This window comes from Seriola aureovittata, chromosome 17, assembly GCF_021018895.1.
Source record: "Seriola aureovittata isolate HTS-2021-v1 ecotype China chromosome 17, ASM2101889v1, whole genome shotgun sequence".
Classification (NCBI taxonomy): Eukaryota; Metazoa; Chordata; class Actinopteri; order Carangiformes; family Carangidae; genus Seriola; species Seriola aureovittata.
The window spans coordinates 21,509,840-21,533,305 of record NC_079380.1 but is presented as its reverse complement, the minus strand read 5'-3'; the positions used below and the strand labels follow the sequence as shown (position 1 = coordinate 21,533,305).

Below are 23,466 nucleotides of genomic sequence, written 5' to 3'. Positions count from 1 at the left end.
AGCCGTGACATCTTTACAGCCACTGTTGCATTGGGTGAATACTGGTTCATTTATTTCTATTTCTTTCTTTTACAGGCCATCTATAATTCAGATTTACTGTGCATCAGCTGGGACTTGCCTCGGGTCCTTTTAATTTCTCTGCACTGTTACAACTGTATCAGCAGCAGGATCATCTACTGATTCTTTATAGCTGCTGCTGCTCCAACACATACACCTTATCTTGCATGTGTTTGTGTGTGCGTGAGGTGACTCTGCAGTATTGCTCTCTTTAATCATTTCACACAGTCAAGGGCATCTTGGAATAAGTTTGACAAAATCCCCTTACAGCCAAGACACAGAGTGAGAGAAAGGAAGAGGCAATGAACGGGTACAGAAAAGAAAATGGAAAAAGAAAAAAGACCAGTGGGTTTGGGGTCAGGGCCGCTGCTTCTTCCTCACCAGGCCAGGCAGGAATGACACACAGCATCCAACACCATTAACCACTGGTCTGGTCTGTGCCACGGGCAGGATCTGGGCCGGGTGACGCCTAGAGACGCTCGGTCTCTAGACAGCCTTTTTAATTAGACAGAGTAACTAAGATGCCGCAAAGCAAAAGAGCTCTCTCCCTCTCTCCTTCTCTAATCCTATAGCCGGACCGCTCACTCTTCTTTCTGCAGCGACTGCCTCGCTGGCTGTAAACAGCCAGCTGATGCTAAAAGGCCCATCTGCGAGACGGACAGTTTCTGGGGTCTGGGCCGAACAGATAGAGGAGGCATCAGAGAAAGTAGGCTGCATGGAAAAATCTGGAAAACTCATCCACTGCCAGTCTCACTGTGGTAAGGCTGAATGTGTGCTAAGGAAAGAATGTGTAAAAACTGATTGTGTTTTGCGTCCGCTACAGTCTCTGTCACCTAATGATAAAGGAGGAACTGTCAGAACCCTGTTCAAGAGAGATAATGAGCCATTAAAATTCACAGGTTAGGCCTCAGTCTACAGTCGGGTGGGTTAAATCAAAGCCTGAGTATGCTTGTTAGGGCACGCAAGCTCGTAAACATGTAGTAGCCTGTACTCAGCCACTAAAGGGTGTGTCCTGTAGTCATATCCCAGCGCACAGCTGAGTCACACACACACACACACACACACTCTCACACACACACACATACATCAAAAATCCTGGACGCAGAGAACGAAGAGAGAGAGTTAAAGAAAGAAGAGTGACACCAGAACAGGAAAATTAAAGCTTATGATTAGAGGGAATTAGAGCTAATCATGTTTTAACAGGAGTGGCCATTTACATTTCAAATCCCACTGAATGAGAGAGTGGAGGAGAGTCAGGCAGAGATTGGCTGAGATATTTCATTAACAGAGATGCTAGATTATATGAACACCGATTATCTAGTATTTTTTTTTCCGGACACTGCTTTAGGGCACCAGAGAAGCAGCGTCATGGTGTTTAAAAGCACAGCTACAACTTTGTTTATTATAATCACCGTGTTTCTGGCTGAATAAATCAATGCCAAGCCTGAACCAGCTGCGCCGGGTGTCATTGCACAATGATCTCACATGATGTGAACTGATGGGACTAATAAACAGAGCAGAGGATGAAAGCCGTCAGTGGGTTAAGATCAGAAGAGTCCACACAGGCATTCCTGACCCGCTGGCTAGGGAGCAGCACTGCCCTACATGGCAGTATCATATAGTCGAAGGAGAGGGGGGGAAAGGAAAAAAGAAATAATGGAAAAAAGAAAAGGGGGGGGCCTTAACGAGAGAGAGGGGGAAGGGGATTATGGGAAATAAAGATATGCGCTTTTTTTTTTTTTTGTTATGCCTGGTCTCAACACAAACTTTCCAGACTGTATTTTGACATTGTGAGATAGTATTAAAGCAGACTTTGAATTAAGAAGGCGCCAACAGCGACCTGAGCAGAGCTGAAAACACTCCATCAAATATCAACCGAGATGTTCTTATTTTCCTTTTTAAAATCAGAAATCTGATGTTTCAACTAAAAAAGGACCATCTGGAGTAGGACCTATTCATCCATGCTGTTTCACTCTCACCTCAAGCACACACACACACACACACACACACACACACACACACACACACAACCACACACAACCACACACAACCACACACAACCACACACAACCACACACAAGGCAGTTGTGTTACCTGAGACACCATATGTTTTTCCACACACGGAGAGGGTTGAGGGGGGTGGGGTGGGGTGGGGAGGCCTTTTTTCACGGCAAACCTTTCAAGCGTGCGCCTGTGTCTGTCTGCTGACTTCAGCCTCTAACCAACCACCAGAGTAAAGCACACGCCAGCCACAGAAACACAGAACGAGCGGCCGAGTGGTGATGCCACTGTAACTCATCAGTCGTGCAAATTCACGACGGGTTTGTATATTGGAACCATCTGTAAAGAAGCCTGACTGAGAATAGAAATACTCTTTTCAGCTTCTTCCCCCTGTGCAATCCGACTCTTTTCTTTTTCCTGTGGTTGGAGAAGTAAGTATGTTCTCCGTTCATGCCCCCCTCTTCCTCCTCCTCCTTTTTTCCCCCCTTCCCTCTTCGCTCTTGCTTGCCACGCTTGATAAAAGCCAGAGGGAGATTTTTTTTTTTTTTTTTGTCTTTTTAAACCACAACACCCGCCCCTCAAGTCTAAGTCAAAGCTTCTACTGCACAGTGATGTCCATCACAGCACAGGCCACAGCCCATCTCCTTATACGGCTGCCTCTAAGCAGAAGCTGCTGCCTCTCCTTCCTCACTGTGGGCCAATCAGATTACACAAAGGTCGCCCCCTTAAAGGTAAATCTATAGGTGACTGGAACAGACCCAGAGGACACAGTGATGTTTATCTGGCAGGAAAAAAGGACCAAACGGAAAATTTTTTAGTTGATGTTCTTAATGTATTTGACGTAGTGAGAAGCTCGTGGCTCAAACATAGAAACCAGTTCCCCCAGTAAACTGCAGGCAAACATGACACTGCCTGTCAGTGTCAGCAGCTCTGAGGCTGCACTGAGATCTGTGACATGCAGCTTGTCTGTTTTTGACACTTCTGATCATCTTCACCATCAACATCATTATCGTAATCACACTGACAGCATTTTCTCTAACACTCAGACTCACCTCAGGCAACATGGCCAAAAAACAAAAACACTCTGTAACGTTCAGATTTTTGACAAAATCAAACGATGAATCGTTAAACACAAGCAGTATTGGTTGGGAGCATGGCTTGCATGTGCAATAAGAAAAAAATAACAAAAGAAAAGCGCCACTCTTACGCCTGAAAATCATTTCTACTAGACAGTGGCCTGCGCAGAGTGACAGGGGAGAGGGAGGGTGAAAACAGATCAGACTTTCTAGGGACTGTGTGTCCCAAGTATTGAATTGGTTAGTCGATCGACAGAAAAATGATCTGCAACTATTTCTATGATCGTTATAGTCAAGTGCCAAATATTTGGTTCAAGCCTCTAAAATGTGAGGATTTGATGCTTTTCCTTGCGATGAGTGAAAGTGACCTGAATATAATCAGGTTCGGGGCAGTTGGTGTGACAGAAAAAGACCTGGAGCTGTGAGAGATTACAGCGCTTACACTTTCCAGAAAAAAACAATTACTTGAGAAAATAACCAGCTGATTAATCAATAATGAAAACAATCATTAGTTGTTATAGTAGATGACAAGTGAAGCAGGCTAAAATTAATTTAGGCTGATTTAAATTAAAAGTGATCCAAAAACAAACTTTCAAAAGTTTATCTAAATGAAAATCAAACTAAAAAGGAAGAACTAACAGAAATTAAATTCATTTCGATTAGAACAAAATATTGTTTCCTTCATAATGAGGCTTTATTCAGTCCCCGACTAATATATTTCAGGCTGAGCTCCAGGGCAGAGGAGCTTATGAAAAGCTGTTAGAGAAGCAATAGTGCAGGTAAAGACAACAACCCTCAGCTAAAACATGTTGAGATGTCTTACTACTCCGTCTAGTTCACAGCCCGTCTTTGTCCACGGGCATCTTTCAAATGTCTGGGGTATGACTACCTCTGTATTACCTCACTATCTTCCAAATCACAGTTGTTATTTCTATGATCCGGATTTTTGTGTCCCTATCGCTCTCATCTTATCACTGACTGACATTTAAGGGACCTTTGATCCAGACTGATTTACAGAGGATGCTTTAGTAGAGTGAGCTTTTCACCCAAAAACCACCCAGAATCCAAAAACACCAGAACTTTATGATCAAGGAGAATCTGCAACTTGCTAAAAGCATGACTAATTCTGAGCAGATGCAGCAAGTCGGGGAATTTGCACACTGCTGTCGTTACGTTTGCAGAAGTCTAAATTCAAAAACCCAGCAGCAGTGACTCGCTGCTGCAGTCTAAGCTGTGATACAGTGTGTGCACAGGCAGCGCTACGGCGCTGTTTATCATGCAGGACTAGGTAACCCGGCAGATACCGCATACATTTAGAGCTCTACTGCACCACATCTGTGCACGGCATCGCTTCCAATGCACCTTTCTGTGTGTACGTATGTGTGCGCTCTGGTGTGAAGTAACATGCGGAGTGGTTTCACACCTCGACCCACTGCATACAGCCTCAGGTGACGGCAGTTAGAGCAGCATTAGTGTTATTAAGACAATATCGTCATGGCTACATGGGCAGTGGGAGAACAGCTAACCCTGAGGTAGAGTGGTGTCAGACAGTGCATTAGGCCACCAATACTCCAGCTCAACCAATACTGGGGTTTATCTGTGGAAACAGGTGTTGTGGTTGTGTTTTTGTAAGATGGGAAGTCAGTATAATCTGTCACTTTCTAATGCGAGAGCTGCAGCACACAAAGAAATACCCATAATCCACTAGGATAACTATAAAGAATTAAGATAAAGATGTTACCAGTTATCAGGTAAAAAGTTCATGCAAAGCACACATAGGTTATCAGTCAGTTTGCTATGAGAGTGCAGCTGCACTTTTTCTGTCCATGTATCATACGTGTGCAGCGACACTCTCACAAACAGACTCGCACACAGAACCCCGAGGGCAACAAACCTGGGTGTGGATCCTTTGCAAATTCCTTGAAGGCCTGTCGTTGTACGGAGGCTAACCAAGCAGTCTTATGAGGATAACATGGGTGGAGGAAGTTAGACAGCCTAAATACTCAGCTGCCACTCAGTGTAACAGCAGCTCGGCTTGACACCTTTCCTCGCGGGCTTAAGCACCGAGTAGGTAGGTCAGAGGGATGATGCACCACCTCTGGACATCTACAAGCACACACAGACGGTGAATGTGCACACACATTTTCAGACAACCAGTTAAACTGACATATCTTTGTTGAACTGAACCTGCTGCAGAAAAGCTCGCCGAGTTTTCTAAGAATCGGCATGTCAGCCGGCCCATTACGGAGCCATGTACACCCCTCGCCACGCCCCCACTGTGAAAGCATCCTGCCCACTCCGGAAGATCTCAATCATATGAAAGCTTGGTATGAGCATATTTGATATTTTCGCCAGAGGTGTTGCCAAGTAAATGGCTGACTGAGCTCATTTGTTGCTCTGAATAATATCAAGATGGAATTTCAAGTCAGACCGGAGAACATGGCCACAAAATAAAATCTTGAATCTTGAAGTTGAGTGATGATTCGCAACGTTAAACAATATTTTTTTCCTGCAAAATACAGAGAGACTGACACCTGACTGAAACATACACATACTTTTTATTCCTACATGTGCAAAATAGTTATGCAAAGAATAATTAAAGACCTCCACCACTGGTAAGGCTGTCATCTGTACTTAAGTTTTAAAACCACAGATCATCCCATACGGCTACAGGAGGTCAGTACAAGGTGCTTCAACTAAGCCGAGCTCAGACATCCAGTTTAATAATTAGGTTCAGCAGAGAAAATATCTGCTAAATAATTCAGCTACTCCTGCTGTGTGTGGTGACAGTTGACTAGCATTGGCTACCTGGCAGGTAGGGACAGACTGAACAAAGTAGGATGTACACACTCACACTGCTACGTTGCATTTTGACTAAAAATAACTTTCTATGAATCTTGTAATAACTTTTCACATTTCAAATGAATGGAATTAACTTGCTGTATAACCCAGCCCTAATTTCAAGGTAGGGTAACTTAAGTCGTCCTGGACAAGACATCGCCCAGCTAGTGTTGCACTTAGCTTTTAGCCAGTCTGACAGATTTACCTGTCTGTAGCATAGATATAGAAACATGTGTGTACACCGTGTGCAGTGATTTACATCTGCAGGAGTGGCCAAGATCCACCGTATGAAACGTGAGAAATTAAACATGGCACTGGTTACCAGTTGGAATTAAATTCAGTTACTGGGGGCGGATCTAATCAGCTAGATTATAAGTAAATCAAAATATTTTATTATATTATAGCTTATTAGATCAAGTAACAAATATCATGTTCAATTTCTCACGTTTCTCACAAACCGAAGTTCATGAAAATGAGTTCATAATTAAGCGTGTTACAGTCGATCTTGCAGTGAAGTCTGCATCTCTCTCCTTGGATCTTAACCACTTCCAATATGGTGGACACACAGACGCATAGCAGCAACACAAAGCAGCGGCGGTCAATGAGGTATATGCGTTTCTATATCTACGCGCTGCAGTGTCAGCACAGAAGGCTGTAAAATGTTGTGGTAACATAAATGGTGCCATGAAGCGAGACCTGCATTTACACCAAGCATTTACTCTCATCCACAGCGTATGCTATGGAGATGTGTTACCCAAAATAGAGAGCAGCCCCATACATTTTTACAGAGGACAGAGTGAGTGGAGGTGGGTCACCTTTAAAGTGCATTCCCACATGGAACTAAACCCCCGCACCCCTGCCCTCACACCCTTCTAGTTACTACCGCCACCCTCCATTCGCCGTCGTTCTCTTTGAAGAGGAATAATGTGTTTAGCTTACAGCTGCTGTAGCCTGCGGGGGGAGGAAAACAGAGGGGGGGGGGGGGGGGGGGGGGGGGCAACACATGAAGGAGGGATAAAATGGAGAAAGGGAAAGCTCATGTAGGAGAGAGAGAGAGACGTCTGGTCAGGAGGGAAGAGACCCTTGCTCTGAATGGCTCTGAATCAGTGACTGGGCATTTGTACAGTAACTATAGGGTTACCACAGAATCATTATACGATTAGTATAACCTTACAGTAGTTTTGATCTGTAGCCTCTCAACCATGACGTCTCTTCTCAATTTCAAAGTGACTTCAACATGCTGAAGGAGAGGCAGCAGGTCGCTGTAACTTTTCAGACATTGACCAAATAAAGAAAAAATATTCTACAAAGTTACACCTTAATGAGTCCTCACAGTAAACACTGCAGACACTACTGTTACTGGAAATGCTCTCACCTCTTTGAGATGTATACAAATGGTGGTGTCTTGTGGGTGTGTCAAATGCAGGTAGTGTGTGTGTGTGTGTGTGTGTAACCAAAGAAAAGTGTGTTTGTATTCATTTATAGTGTCTATGTGTCTTTATGTGTTTGGGTTTGTTGTGCCTTGGGGGATGAAGGGGGTTGTACAGTACTTCTAACAACAACAACAACTGCTGTGTGTTTATGTGTGTGTGTGTGTGTGTGTGTGTGTGTGTGTGTGTGTGTGTGTGTGTGTATATAGAAACAACTGTGCCTTGGCACCTGTCTCCCTCAATCCAGGGACAGATGAAGTTTAAACTGCATGGACAGCTTGGATGACAATGTTGAATCGCTTGACAAAATCTCAGCCTCCGCCCTCTGTGCACAAGACATGACATGACACGACACACACACACACACACGTACGTACATACATATGAAATATAACATGATGCTGTGTGCAGTCAGCATGGCGAAAGCATGCAATACCCACTGTACATGCTTGTCAACGCAGGCAGTCTAAGCAGCGGCTGCTATACCACATGTCTACATGAGTGTACCTCACTGCCACCTCCCCCACTATCCCGACAACCCCCCCTAAGGCCCAGAGGAACCCAAGACCAGAGAGCAGGACATGCTAGAACAGAGCCAGAGAACAGCTCTCATCCTCAGGCTGTCTCTCAGCTAAAGTAGCACAGACACGCCCACCATATGCTAAGAGCAGCCTAGCATACATCATCAACTACATTATGTGTTTTAAGTAACTATTCTAACATAACAATGTTGACACTCTAGGATCCTTGCACGAGCATGTGTCTCTGTATATATCGTCTCCACTGCAATGACATGAGGAAAAGAAGTGTGGCGTATTTACAGAGCGGTAAGACGCCGTTAGCCATGAATTTTCAAGCAAAAGAATCAAAAATACTTGCACACAAAGAGTTAAAAAAGTGAAGGAGCAGAGCTGCAGGGACAAGCCCTGCTGTTAGTCTGATGCTCTGCCAACTATCTGAAAAAGGCCTCACCTGGGCCAAAACACAGCAAAACCAAAACAGGCCATACCATAAACAGCGTACCAATTACTTGTTTTCATCGAGCCAAACTTATGACAAACAAAAACAAAAATCATTACCAGTGTCTTCTTTTTCTAGTTCTGATCCTGCTGTTCTCAGCATGTGCACAAAGTAGTTGACAGAGAGAGACTCTGCTCAAGAAGTGAACTTACCGGCAGCATTGCTTGGTAGTAAAGCCCCATCATTGTCTGATCTAAGGGAACAACTGCTGACCAGCTCTCCACTTTCTCGTCCCTTCTCTGCTCCCCTTCTCTCTGGGTCTCTACTTCTATTTCTCCTCCTGTTCCTCCTCTCCTCTGCCTGTGCTCTAGGACCATGAGCTGACGATGGCTACAGTCCACGTCTGTCTCACACATTCAAATTCTCCCTCGTTCACTCCCTCTTCCTCCTCCTTCTCTTCGCCGGTGTCTGTTCTTCCACTTCTCCAGCACGCAAGCCTCGTCTGCCTGTCACTCCTCTGCTTCTCTTTTCTTCGTCTCCCCGGCCCTGCTGCTCTGATCCCCCCGGGCCTTTCTGTCTCTCTCTCCTCCTGACAGCCTGAGTCTCTTCTCTCCTCCTCTCTCTCTCTCTCTCTCTCTCTCTCTCTCTTCTCTTCTCTTTGCTCTGCGTCTGTCATTCACACACTCGCGTTACACGTTCTGCTGCTCCCCCTGCTTCCTCTTGTTCCCGCCCCTCTTTTAAAACTTTCCCTCCCTCTCAGCCTCAGTCCCTCCTATTCATCAAAGCATCCATCCTTCCATGTAGCCATCTAAACTGTGTGTCTGGATGGAGTCAGAAAAGCTGCTGTTGCTGTCTCCTCAAACCCCTGGAGAGAGAAAAGGAACAGGAAGGAAGAAGATGCTGTCTTCTATCCACGCACTGACTGCCTCAAAGTACAGAACACGAACGCGACCCCCACTGCATTGCAGCTTCTTTTTTTTTTTTTTTTTGATGATTTATTTATTGCGTGGCAGCCTGTCAGCTCCAAAAAACAGTGGTAGGTAGGCCAGTCGGTAGACGGCTAGGTAGCTAGCTGCGTGGGTAGGCTCCTAGATCAACATCTCTCTGGTGCAGCTGCCTTCATCACACAGATGGAAGTGTCCGCAAAAAACTGAGGGAGCGCCGGCCCCCCGATTCCAGTATCTAAACCTCAACCCGAACATGAATCTGTACCGCGCTGCATTGCGCCTTTTCCTTCTGGCTCGGGCTCAGTTCCCTCACTTCCCAACCACTGTATTGTTAGGAGGCGCTTAATTTGCAGAGATGAGAGTGCAGTTCCTTGCACTGCATTTTCATATGGGAGGGACTGAACTCTGCGGAAAAAAAGCCCTGATGCCAAGCTTTCAGACATCTGCTGAGTCTGGCTAGAATTGGGTCCAGAGGGATGGAGGGATGGAGGGAGGGCCACATAAGTGATTGGAGTTGGTGGTGGTGGTGGTGGGGGGAGAAGGGGGCAAAGGAAGGGAGCCGGGCCAGAGTGCGGGGCAGAAGGGCAGTGGATGCGGGCGAGAGATAACGGGATAGGCCGATAAATGGATAAAGGGCTGGGTGAAAAGAAGAGCGAGGGATGACAGGATTAGGGCTGTAAGTGAGGAGGATGAGGGGATGAATAGGGGATGATCTGAGGATTAAGCACACAGACTGAACACAGAGATAAACACACGCCGGCATGCACAAACACATGCACATAATGTACACACAGATGCGCTGTGATCATATTCACGCTGCTGCTGCTGCACCTTGGCCGACACACATGGGCTAAAAAAACAAAAGGCCATATCGTCGCACACTCGCTGGCTAATGCACGCAGAGGCCTGCTCCATCAAACACACCATCAACACATAATCAATAGCTCAAGATTAACTGTTCCATAGCGATAATCAACAACATTTTCAGGAGAACTGCACTTTCCTGTGAGAAGGTTATGACCTGATTACATATTGTTACTGCTAAATGGTAGAAAAATGCTTATGTGTGCAGTCTCTGAGGCTTGTTTGCATGTGCGTTTGTGTGTCTGTGTGTTGTTAGCCCTGATCATTACTGTGACCTAAACAGCAGGAAACTGACCCCACAAGTCAGAATGGCCACACACACACACACATTTACCTTTAACAGTGCGCAGCAGCAGGGAACCCACAGGAGCCTGTCATCGTTTAACACACTCGTATTGACACAAGCAGAACTACAGGCAGTTCAAACATGCATACATAACGTAAGACAGGGGCATTACCAAGACAAATGTACTGCAGCGATGAAACAAGCCAATGCGGCTAAGCTAGGCTTGGCTAGCTCCATTTGCATGATAACCAGCAGCTAGTGTGCTGGAGACTCCTCATATGTGCGCTCAAGGGCAGAATACATTAGCACAGACGACTTTTAAATCATTTATAAAACAAATGCAGCAGTGTGCGTTGGCTCTGAATTTAACAGATGACGACGGGGGGTGGAGGGGGGGTGTTCTCTACCCAGGTGTTTGTCTTACAAGCAGATAAACCCAGGCAGGCGAGGGCCGAGACAGGAATATAAGTCTCCTCTAACTGAGCGGCTGACTATTGTATGATTTTGTGCCCTGCAGGCAAAACATCTTAAATGACTTTCTTCCATTTCTGTTTCACCTCTGCTCCACTTCTCCGCTTTTCCCTCTCATTCCTCTCCTGCCTTTAATATCTCGTACCATTTTTAGTTTCTGTTGTCTGGTCAACACACAAACAGAAATAACCGAATAAGAGACACAAGGGAAAGAGAAATTGAAATCTAAGGAAAATTCACTTTAAACCTCAAAACCAAATTGTGAGTGTGGGCCTCTCCCTCTCTCTCTCACAGTCATGGAGAGCTATATTCCCAAGAAAGGAGATACCGAGGATAGAGCAGAAGTGGAGAGTCAAGCGGGGGGGGATACATGAGAGGGGGTGAGGCCTATGAGAATCTCCCATGTTGTGATGTGGGGAGGGAGGCTGGGGGCAAGCAGACTCACAGAACAACACTCCCCTCCTGTGGCACTGCCAGAGAGCTGCACATCCCAAATACAGACTGGAGACGCGCACGCACACACACACACACACACACACATATGAGAGTGGTGCACGCTCTCAGATACAGAGCCCTTTCTCCTAAACACACTCAAATGGGCTCATGCACACACACACGTCCACACATGAGCACTGAGCTGGTTTGAGCCGCTCAATGTGCTCTGCTGCTCGGAGGTAGATAAGAAAATAGTCGGCTTCCCTGCCGCTGCGCTGCACACATACGGCACTCATTACTGAGAGCAATATGCATGGAGAGACACTTAGAATGAGAAAGAGACAGAGGGAGACATAAAGAGAGAGAAAGTGTGAGAGGATAGGAACGGTATTGTGAAACAGTGCAGCGTGTGGAGCGTTCAGAGCTCAGTTTAAAGAAGGTGGTAGCATAATTTCTCTCCGCTTTCTCTGGGTCCAGCCTGTGAAAGAGCAGCTCAGTCACCACCAGTTCCTCTTTCATCAATTCTTCTAATAGCCATCATTTATAAGCTGCCACAGGCAGCAGCAGACCAACTGCGTAATTGTCTCGATAAGGATGGCGTAGTACATCAGAGCCCATCCTGCCGGGTGACAACACTGGGCTCACCTGGCCGAGAAGAATTAAGAGTTGGTTTCTAAAAATGCGCATTATAGAAGTGGCGTTCTTGTTTCAGTGGACAAGCGGCATTTTATCAAATGGACTTAACGGCCTTCGACTTGTGGTTCAGAGGTAATCAGTGGCTGAAAACCCATCTCCAGTGATTCGAGGATTCTGTAATACATTATATTTTAATTTATTATTACACAGGTTTTCAAGCAGTCACTAATCTCTTACCTGACTGTGCGCTGGGTATCCATGGAAACCAGGGTTTAAAGGCTCATTGTTCTGCAAGAGACAACAGGAGGGAAGAGAGCGGAGTAAGTGCATGGGCTTTTGAAAAATGAGTGGATGCAGCACGACGGTCCAAAACTTCTACATTTCAGGTGAAAAGCACCATCAGGTTTCAAACTGAGTTGGTGTAACTGGAAATTTTCACTACTGATGAAATGATTTTAAAGCCTTTAAAATGCATCTAAACATTAGTAAAGTGATGATGGTTCTCAACACGGAGGATTATAAAAATAAAATAAAATAAAAAATAATGGTCAATCAGCAACAGAGCAAAGTTCAAATAAGGACAGGAGACACTTCCCTGTAACAGAAAGGCTGCGGAGTAAATTGAGTTAACAGTCGACAGTCTGTGTTGATGCCACAACTGATGGACCATCACTGCAGCTTCCCAAGCTTTCATATCCAGCTAACCAATCCAAATCCACGAGCAGAGTCGCCCCCCCCCCTTCGACCCTGCCCCAGAAACCAGTGTTGTGGCTAATTGCTCTGTAATTACTTTTAATTAGATTATTTCTGTCTCTCTCCCCTCTCTTTTCTCTGTGACTATTATTTTCACCTCCGTGTCATTTTGGCCCCGGCAAGAGCAGCCATTGTTTTCTGCAGAGCTAGGTGAGGAGGAGGAAGAGGAGGCAAATGGGGGGGGGGGGCGGGAAAGACAAAGAGAGGGAAGGAGGGAGCAAGAGGAGGACTGACTGGAACAATGGGGAGAGTTAGCCAAACGATGATATTTTGACAGCAGTGAGAGAGATGACACCAGCAGCGTCTAGCCTGCTGACATGCCTCGCAGAGAAAACATGACCGCCTAGTGAGTCTCACTGGGCGAAAGGGAGAAAGGGGGGAGGGGAGGAGGAGGAGGAGAGGGAGCAGCAGAGAAGGTCTGAGGGGGTAGAAGAAAGAAAGAAAGATGTGTGTGTATGTGTTGGGGGATGGGGATTTAAGAACTGCTGATGTTTTCATGGCATTTAATCTTCAGGATTTAGGAGCAAAAAAAAAAAAAAGGTTTCAATGTGCTCCATGTGCATCCGTGTGCTGCTGCCCCTCAGCCTGAATGTGCTGCTCCATTCAGCAAACAGCTTGAGTGTGGGCCGTGTAATGCCGCCGCGATGAGAAGGGCAGATTTGGCGTCTCAAGAGTGTCAACAGAGTTAACCTCCTGGCCCTGACCTTGAGCTGCTTGCAGCGGGAATCACTTCCTGATAGGATTCATCCCAGACAAGTTGAGGGCAAGAGTTTGAGATGGTAACAGCTGAGTGACACAGAGTTTGTCTAAACAGACAGACAAACCGCTAATAAAACCAATCCCAAGGAGCTATCTTAAACGTAGTGACACAGGGCTTGGATCCATGGAGGCTAAGCCCAAAAACAGATGTGGTTCTGATGTATGGATGAGAAGGGGAGGGAGTGTCTAGACAGAGCGGACTAGCGGGAAGTCGAGGGGGAATGAAGGTATGGGGTTTAAAAAAAAAAAAAAAAAAAGGATCAGATGTAAAGAAAAGGTAAGAATGAGAAAGAAATGTTTTTCTTTTGATGCTCAGGCAGTAAACTCTGACTCTGTGTGTGTGTGTGTGTGTGTGTGTGTGTGTGTGTGTGTGTGTCTTTGTGTCCACACTCGGGGCCCGTCCTCCCTTTCCCTTGTCTGAAACAACCCTTTCTTTGTCTCCACTCTCTACTTCCTGTTTCATCTGGAACCAATTTCCCCCTCGTGCCTCGTCCCCAGGGGGAACACTCTCCTTGGTGCGCCACATTTACAGGGGAATGGACTGGCTTATATTCAGCAACACACTGACTGTGTGTAGAAGCTTCTGGTGCTCAACGCGGCGCAAATGGAAATGCAGTATAAGGGCAATGTTCAGAGCAGAATCTCAAGTCTAACAAAGCCTTGGGCAATGTCGACGGGGATGAGAAAAACTCTTCATATTTTAAAATAAAGAGATGCATGTTGGGAGTTACCAACGGCGTGCTGCATTTCAAATAGGACTGAGCTGTGGTTTTCAGAGCGGCAAACACTTGGGCTTGTACCTGTTCAGTGTTTGTGCTACATCCACCCGGGAGTGACGGGCCACCAAAGCAGCACAAGAACCGTGATAACTTCGCTTTATTACCACAAAATAATTCCAACCGCATGTGATTAAAATAGCGAGAGTGTGCGATTCTACCACATTCACAGTCAGTCAGAGAAAGGGTGGAGGCACCGCACTGGCAACGAAAAACTGGGAGGAAAACTGGAATGCAAGTGAAATCTAAACCAAAATTATCCCCAACCGTCAAATTACAGAGTCTGTGTTGGTTCTACGGTGGACAGAGTGGAAAGAAGAAAAGAGAAGGAGGAGGAGGAGTTTGAGAACAGGAGGAGGGAGAGAGGGTAGAGTTTAACAACATCTGGAATCAATCTGTCCGCAGGAGAAGAGGGAGGGAGGGAGGGAGGGAGGGAGCGGGTTTGATGGAAGAGGGAAGGGCAGAAGAGAAAGAAAGAAAGAAAGAAAGAAAGAAAGAAAGAGGAAAAGAAATAACAGAATGAGATGAAAATAAAGGCAGACAGACACACGCACATACAGGAGGAGGAGGAGGAATGTGGGGAATAAAGCGGCCAACGCCAAGAAAAGGGAGAGAAATATAAAGCAGTGAAACGTTTGCAAAATGGAGACAATGAGTCATAAGTGAAGAATGCCATGTGATTTATATTTTCTTAAGGGGTGGGGGAAGGGATTGGGGGTCTGAACTTGATACCTAGTTTTTCAGACACACTCGTTTACTCACACTCACCCTCAAGCACGCGCACGCACACACACACACACACACACACACACACTCCCTGTCCCATATGGCCCTGCTTTTAAGTATATTACATGCCCCGTGTGTCTTGACGAGTATACAAAAGGCACTTGCATTTCTGCCTGCCATACTTTTTTTTTTCCCTTAAATAAATAAGTGAAAAGCCTGTCCAGGTTAAAAGCCAGGCTTTCGGTCTGCACTTCTGCAAGTTTCCATTAAGTTAATTCCATACAGTGTGTGAGTGAGGAGGAGCCTTTGAAGGCGCCGGCTGGCTGACTGTGAGGGCTTCAGAACTGCACTGGCAGGGATCAGCAAAAGCACAGAAAACCAGTCACACACACATAAACACACTCTCTCCCTCTCTGTCCCCCTCTCCGACTCCGCGGAGGGCAAAAACTAAAGGGCGTCTCTCTTGTTTATTTTCTCTCTCTCTCTCTCTGACTTGCTATTTTAGGAGAGGGAAAGAAGTTGGGGAGTTGCTGGAGCAAATGGGAAGGAGCTGGGGAAAGCAAAAAGGAGCAGCAGTGGTGAAGGAAGGCAAAATGACATGAGGTCAACAGATGGTGAGAGGGGAGGGAGACGAGAGGGAGGAGGGGAGCGGGGTAATTAAGGGGGCTGCTGCAGGCATCCAGTGGTCCCTAACAGAACAGCCTAAGGAGGTGGACTGTCCCAGTGTCCCAATCATATCACCCAATGTAAGAAAAACCCCACCTGCTACCATCAATATATCATTACGCAAAAGAACAAAACCACCATTTACTGTGGAGTTCTCTGGCTCACTAGTATCAAAGGTCTGACGATGACCTAGGACCCAGATTCAACAACAGTCCAATTACTTTAACAGCCTCATAACAATTGTAAAACTAAAACCAGCTCAAGATCATCATCAGGTGTTGTCTACAGATATTTCTTGGCAAAAAAAAAAAAAAGGGCTCAATATAAAAGATCCAAATCAAAAACTCTATGAGGTCAACAAATCACAAGTGAGAAGGGGGAAGAAAAAAAAAAAAAAAACGGATATGAATGGGTCACACTCCGAGAGGATCAAACGGCTCCACCGTATAATGCAGAAACTGAAGGAGAAGGAATTAACAGAACATGCTGGAGGGCAGAGGACAGAAAGTGATGGATGTGCTTTGTCAACGTGCTGTACTCGGAGAGGTATATCACAGCCAAAGGATGAAGCTGAAAATGACAAACGCGACGGGTATGGTCGATATGCAGGGGAGGGAGGGGGGTGGGGGGGGGGGGGGGGACATGAAGACAGACCAAGACAACCAAGAGGAAAGATAGAGAGACAAGATGAATTGCAAGTTTCCCCCGCAGACTGAAGGCTTAGTTCTCATGACAGCAACTTTTTCAGACCAGGCAGCCAAAAATTCTGCCCACGCAATAGGACAGTTATGAGTTTTTGTTTCTTTTTTAGTTCTAGTTTTTCTACTTTCTTAAAGAGTAGGAGTCTTGGAAAACTTCTACAAGTTATGTTTTTCATATCCTGACTGACAGTAACGAAACATGAGGCTCAGGAATACGCTGGTCGGATTTATTGATGACCGTCTCCTTTCCGCCGACTGTGTGGTCTGCTAATAACAACAGATGACCCGCAGTTAAGAATTATACAGGTGCTCATGTGTGGGCCTCATGCGGGTTTCCTCTACATGCCAGGAGTAGCACACACTGACCTCTGCTTTTGAATGTTTACAGTGCCGGTGAGGTTTCCTGAACAAAATGTCCAATGTGCGATTTGACAAACTGGGATTAGCTCCTCGCTGCCTCCACTTTTGCTCTTTATCACAAAATAGAAACCGGGAACGTGAAGGCGATTTACTGTATGTGATATACAAATACAAATATCTGATGTGACACTTGAATGTTAGTGATTAAGCCTTGACTAAACTAAACTTGCTTTATTTCATTATCTCAAAGCATTTAGAAGTTTAGTTTTGTAATTTAAACAGTGGGATTCTGGATGTGTGTATATATTATATGCAGCGTAACTTCCAATAATATGCTGCAAAGGCTGTTTCATTGTTTTCTGACAGATCTAATTATTTCGGTTTGTCAAGGCAAAGCCTGTAGTGAACCATGGGCATGCATTATGTTACAATGGCTAATAAATGAAAGTGGAACACGTCTATTTCAGTTTTTCATTTCATGCTCTAACAGATTGTCCGCGGTGTACTTATTTAATGACGTCTTGGATCAGTTCTCGGCATCAAATGGTCCACTTAATAAAGTATTTGGGCTCAGTATTAAACAGCCTCCTGGCTAATCTTAAAGAGGACAAAATATCACACACAACTTAACGGATGCACGTACACTCCATAACTTAATGTTCATTACGTACGACACTGGGGCAGCTATGACAATAACAGAGGCAGTGCATCACAGACGACCCCATGTAAGGGAAACACTGAATTGACATTTGGCTCTGTGTGGGTGGAGATGGAAGCACATATGACAGTTTGGGGGCAGCAGTGGGGAGGAGGCGTGTAGGGGTGGGGGTGGGGTGGGAGTGGTGACATGATGACCATAAAGGGAGAGTTAACATGCTAGTGTCATGTTAAGAGGAGTCGAAACAGCTTTACAGTGGGGAGAGAGAGAGAGAGAGAGAGAGAGAGAGAGAGAGAGAGAGAGAGAGAGAGAGAGAGAGAGAGAGAGAGAGATCTAATCTATTTATTTCTTTTTATGAATGGAGCCTTTTCCACTTTTCTCCAATCTCATTATTTCTTTATGCTTTGGCAATACAGCTGCTGCTCTTGCGCCAACAAAGCACAGCGAATTGAATTGAACACACACACAGAAAGAAAGAGAGAGAGAGAGAGAGAGAGAGAGAGAGAGAGAGAGAGGGAGGAGGAAAATATGAGTTGAGCAACTTTGCCTGGGGAATTTTTAGCTTATCGTTGCCAGTTCAAAAGTCAAGGGTGACCCGCTCTGCTCCAGCTCAAAGTTTAACAGCAATCATTAAACAGCAGCAGAGAGCATAACGTGAGAGCAGGTAGGACTGTGTACGATTCTCTGTTAACACACGTTAACACACATCGGTACGGGCTGAACAGCACAACCTGACCCTCCTCCTCCTCTGCCTCTCTGTAATACTGCTCCCCTTCTGTGGACATTTCGTCTTTTCTGTGAATAATTCAGGCTGCTGACTTCTGAAGGACACTCAGACTTTTAGACTGCAGTCAAACACACTCTCTCTCTCTCTGGGTACATGCACGACTAGTTGTTACTGTAGCTATGCAACCACTGGGCCTATTGGCAATTATCAGAACAGCCAGCGATCGAATTTTCTCCTGCTACATTATTGTCAGTGATTAGGGATACCAATCAATCACTATTAACAATTAATCTGATATTTTGTAATGCAACTATTAACACGATAAAATGTCAAATTATTCAGTTTGTCATTGATTTTATTAACTTGGATATAAAAAAATAAAAAATAAAAAATACAAATACTACATGTGCTTAGATTTTAGGATTTTAAAAAAATGTTACCATTTGTGGTATTAGGGCTGCAACTAACAATTATTTTCATGATCAATTAGTACATTCTCAATTCATATTTTAATGTAGAAAATACCTAAAGATCATCTTAATTTCTCAGAGCCAAAGATGACGTCTTCAACTTGCTTGTTTTCTCTGACCAACAGTGCACAACTGATCATCATCCACAACACATCATCACCCTGGAGGAGAGTCTTTGCTTGAAAGATGACTCAAATGATTAGATATATTTTCTGTTGATAGACTAATTCATTAATTACAGAATCATTCCAACTCTAAATCTCGGTGTCGACAAGAGAAATCCCAGACAATTAGATTTTGTACAAGTGTCAGCAAAAATTATTTTAAATTTTGGTTGCAATTTACTTCATTCATTCAATTAATGACAGATCTCCAGAGTTTCCTTTAATGCCTGCTGTCTGAGGCAAGTGGTCAGCAGGAAGTGGTCAGCAGCAGACTGTAGGCAGCAATACATTTTCATTAGCAACCAATGTAACAGGCTGAATTTCTCATTGGACTCCTGGGCAATAAAAAAAAAAAAGAAAAAAAGGAAAAAACTTTACATAACTGCACTAGTTCTACAAAAACAAGCAACGCTCAATGTAATGAACACCAACTGTGGTGAAACAAAAGCTGCTCACTATCAGTAATAACCTATCTCAGTGATCTGTCCATTCATATCAACCTCGCCCCCGCCTCGCCAGGGCCCCCTCCCTTCACTCGGGCCCGTTAAAGCGATCAGTCTGGTTAATGCCCTCTCCTAAATGAGCTTTGATCTCGTTAGTGCGACACAAAGCCTCTTTACTGCCAACGATAGGACAAATCGGCTCTCTGAAACAGACAGAGAGACGGACAGAGAGAGTTGGAAACTGTACTCCCTGTGCATCTGAGTGGACCGCAGAACTGCCTCAAGAGGGAAACATCAATACTACCAACTGAGAGCAGGAGCAAAACAACAAAATCAAGAGAGGAATAAAGGGATGAGACGAGAAGGAGATGAAGGGAGAAACAAACATGGGAGGAAAGAGGGAACGAGACACATGCAAAGCTGGAGGGGGGAAAAAAAAGTGATAAATGTTACATAGATAGATGGACTGAGAAAGAGAGAGATAGTCAAAGATGGAAGGGGGGGGTGGGACAGTAGAGAGACAGAGTGAAGGGGGGGAGGGGTTGGGGTGCTTTGCCTCACTGGAGCATCGAAAGCCTGTGAACCAGGAGTCAATTAGCAATCTGGAAATATGCCTGGGGGAGACGGGAGACGGGAGGGGGAATCAGAGGACAGCTAAAGGGGAGGAGGGGTGGGTGGGAAGGGGTCTGCAGTTTGGATGAGGCAGAGCGGGGGGAGGAGAGCAGGAGCAACAAAGGGGAGAGGAGGCTGCAATCTCATTTATTATTACACTCCTGATTTACAGTCAGCCTGGAAGGTCAGCAATCTCCTGGCTCTGGCTCTCAGTGGGAATACTGTGGTAATTGTTGGGTTGCATTTAGTTATAGGATCATCCCCTGAACTCATCTTCCCCGCACTGAGCACGCACGCAGCTACAGCGTGCGACCGCCATGCAACTACCACGAGATGACCGACTTGCTGGCATTAGCCCTCAATGTCATTCGCTTTTCTTTTTTTATTTACCCATTGAATCGAGCGTTATTCAACCACCCATCTTCATTCAGAGCACATCCTCCTGCTTATCTCTCCCTCCTTCTGATCATGCCATCCTGCCATCCATCACTTTCCTCTCAGCCTTTATCATGGGCCCTGATGGATGCAAGCTAATGGCTCTGATTTCCTTTCTGTCCTCTCTCACTCTCCTTGCCTCCATCCTTTACCCCCCCCAACACACACACACACACACACACCCATGCTCAATCCAGGCCACATAAATCCGAGTGTCATTTCTCTCCTGCAATACACCCAAATATTTTGTCCACTCGTCCGTCTTCTTCTTCTTTCTCCTTCAAGCCATCCCGCTCTCTCTGCCTCACCTTCCCTCCATTAGTTCACTCTCCCTCCCAATCTCTATTTCCAGCCTGACCCGCCAGCCACCCCCACCCAGTGCCAAGCGATCAATACAACTGACGGGCGGCGAGAATCCTCCCCACGCCACACTGCTCATAGTCACATCATCTTTGCCGACGGGCTATAACCTTTCCCCATCATCAAGATCCATTCTCTGTGAGGCTCGCCGAGCATCACAACATTACGCGGGGACCTATTTGTCATTGCGGCAGGTCAGCTGCACAGCCAATTAAAGTATTTTTACCAGTTCCCCAGGATTCAATTACCTGCCCATGACCTCAAACTATGTCTGCCTGCCCTTCGACTGCTGTTCGTACTGTTTTCCTGGACTATAACACCACACGTCAGCTAAAAATGTTCCCTTGTACTGTTTGGGATTACGGGCACTTCCAAGGCATATGTGTGCAGATGTAAGACTGATGTGCAGTGCATGCGTTTCTGTGAGAGAGAGAGAAAGACAGAAAGAAAATAAACAGTGATAGATCCGTGGAGAATATGCGAGGGAGGTGCACCATGCGCCTCAGCAATCCCCCTGGTTTACTGTAATATGCACATATGAGTCCGGCAGATGCAGGAATGGTTGCTGAAGCTTTGCTGTCTCAGCAGTCGAGTCATGAAAGCAGGGAAGACCCGTGTTAAGGAGGGCTCCCCGAGCCCCCTCGCTCCTTCAGCCTACACCAAAAGGCTCTGTTCTTTGTCTTTCACTGTGGTGACCCCTCCCCCAATCCTTGTCTGCCTCTCTCTTTTAACACCTAGCGACAATCGGGGGGGGGGGGGGGGGGCCGGGAGCGATTAATGGCACATGCTGTGTGTATCAGGATTTGATGTGGTGACTCACTGCAAATTATCATCACAGGTCTGAGTAATTTCTATCCACGTGAATCAGAAAAACGCTTGCAACTTGTGACAAAGCACTGGTTTACTTTCTGGAAGAGAGGCATGATGAATGGGCCTGATCTTTGCTGTGCTGCTGTCTGTCATAGCAATGGAGTCTGTATCATATTACCTTTGTCTGGCTTGGTCATGCTTCCTCACTGAGCAGCTCCAGGAGCACAGCCACAGTGTTTCACTAAACAACATTTTACTATTCTCACACTTTTTTCATTTTCTTTCTTTTTTTTTTTTTTTGCAATTCATAAATCTCTCATTTGGTTTTAATTAGAGGATTTTTATGTTTGCTGCAATGATGCATGATTGTGCTGTTGATGAGAGAAACGGGCCTGTCAAAACATTACCATCATTCCCTGCTGATGCTTAGGAACAAAAGCTTTTAGTGAGGAGGGAAGAGGAGGGCAAGATGATAGTTTCTTACAGTGCTGCTACACATGAAGCTGGAAGATGGAAAACAAAACGACACAGCTCTGAGAATTTGGATACTACTATGTGTTTAGGATGCGTTTTCCTACCTGTCCAATGTCACCAACAACACTCCCGGTCCCGTCTATCCTTGGTCTTTTGCACTCCGCCGCGGCTAAGTCAGTCAGGGCAGCGGCTGTCTGAGCGTCGGGCTCCGGGTCTCCTCGCTTCATCCCCCGGACAGCTGCTGGACCCCCGGCCGCGTTTGCAAGGGGTCCGGCTGTTGCATCAATGTCTCTTTCCCGGTCCATTATTCCCCGACTAACGGGTAGCATTATAGATGCAACGTCGGTCGACATTAACATTGGACGGCAGACAGTCACCAGTCAAAAGTCTGTTGTTGTTTTTTTTTTTGTTTTGTTGTTTTTTTTTACCTCTGCTTTTTCCCTCTTGGTTTTGTCCACAGCTCGATAATCACAATGGATCTGGCTTTTCCCCGAGACGCTCAGACGGATAATATTGAACAGATTTTCATCGATACAGTCAGCTTACACTGTTTATTGTCTAACTTAGCGATAGCTATTCGAGACAGAACATTATGACCATATCAGGATTCCGGACAAAGCACACTGACTTCAGCTTTTTCCTTTTTAAAAAAAAAAAAAAAAAAAAAAAAAAAAAAAAAAGTGAAGCCACGCCAAACAGTGACCTATTTTAATAAAGATCACACGTCCGACTCTTGGATGCCTGACAAGCTAATTAGCTAGCTAACGTTAGCTAGCTTGCTAGCATTACATTCCGCTAGCTCTCTTTATAAATGTGGCTCGCAGAGCACACTCTCGCTGCCAATAATAGAAAATGTTGGAAATTAGCTCCACGCAGTACTTCTCTTTGTGCTGTGCCAGCCAGTCCTCTCTGCCTCTCGCCGCTAAACGTGTTTTTTTAGCGTTAAAGCCCTTCACTTGTTCCTACCAGCCTTCCCCTCGCTTTCAGTCCCCCGTCTTATCACACCGTCCGTTCTCCTCGCCGTGGTCTGCTGTGGATGTGTCTTGGCGTGCGGACCTGGCTGCCGACGAACACGATTTCCTCTGGTCTGAGTCCCAGTTGGTGTAACTCGTAGTGTGGAGGGAGCTCGAGCGCGCTGATCCGCGGTCAGATTTGTCTACGGACACCGCGTTGAGAAGGGAAGGGCAGTGTGGTGAGGTGGGCTGGTCTGAGGTCTGCGTTTTGTCTGTCTCCTTCTCCTTCTTCTCCCTTCTCCTCCTCCCTCCCTCCTCCCTCCCTCCTCCCCCCTCCCTCCTCCCCCCTCCTCCTGCTCCACCACCTCACAGCTCCCCGCCTCCTCCGTCCTCACTTATTTCACTGTCGAATAGAAAATGAGGATGCTTTAGTTTGCAAAAGATTTTTGCAATTAAAGCCCCCGAAAATATATTTGAGATAAATAACGACACAATAAAAGAATAATGAAACACACGGAAATATCCACAGTAAAGAAAGACAAAAGGCAAATATTAAGTATATAAAATAAAGGCCACATTTTACTGTTGGAATCCAGAAAACAGTTTGCATATTAT

General features: G+C 45.6%; 1 protein-coding gene across 5 annotated transcripts in view; it reads right to left on the bottom strand.

The window, feature by feature from the left end:
• LOC130185686 (RNA binding protein fox-1 homolog 2-like) overlaps positions 1-23,133 on the bottom strand; it is a 47,185-nt gene extending 24,052 nt beyond the window's left edge. For 4 of the 5 annotated variants that reach the window (XR_008830189.1, XR_008830188.1, XM_056402282.1 and 1 more), the window contains exons 1-2: positions 22,003-23,133; positions 12,242-12,292 (exon numbers count right to left, since the gene is read on the bottom strand). Coding sequence is in view for 3 of the 5 variants with exons in the window: in XM_056402282.1 (XP_056258257.1) it covers positions 12,242-12,292; positions 22,003-22,257 (306 nt within the window). In the remaining 2 variants the exon portion in view is untranslated. Of the gene's footprint in view, positions 1-8,577; positions 9,726-12,241; positions 12,293-22,002 lie in introns of those variants that run through there. The other variant, XM_056402284.1, reaches the window with a different exon arrangement.
• Positions 23,134-23,466: the final 333 nt, after the last annotated feature.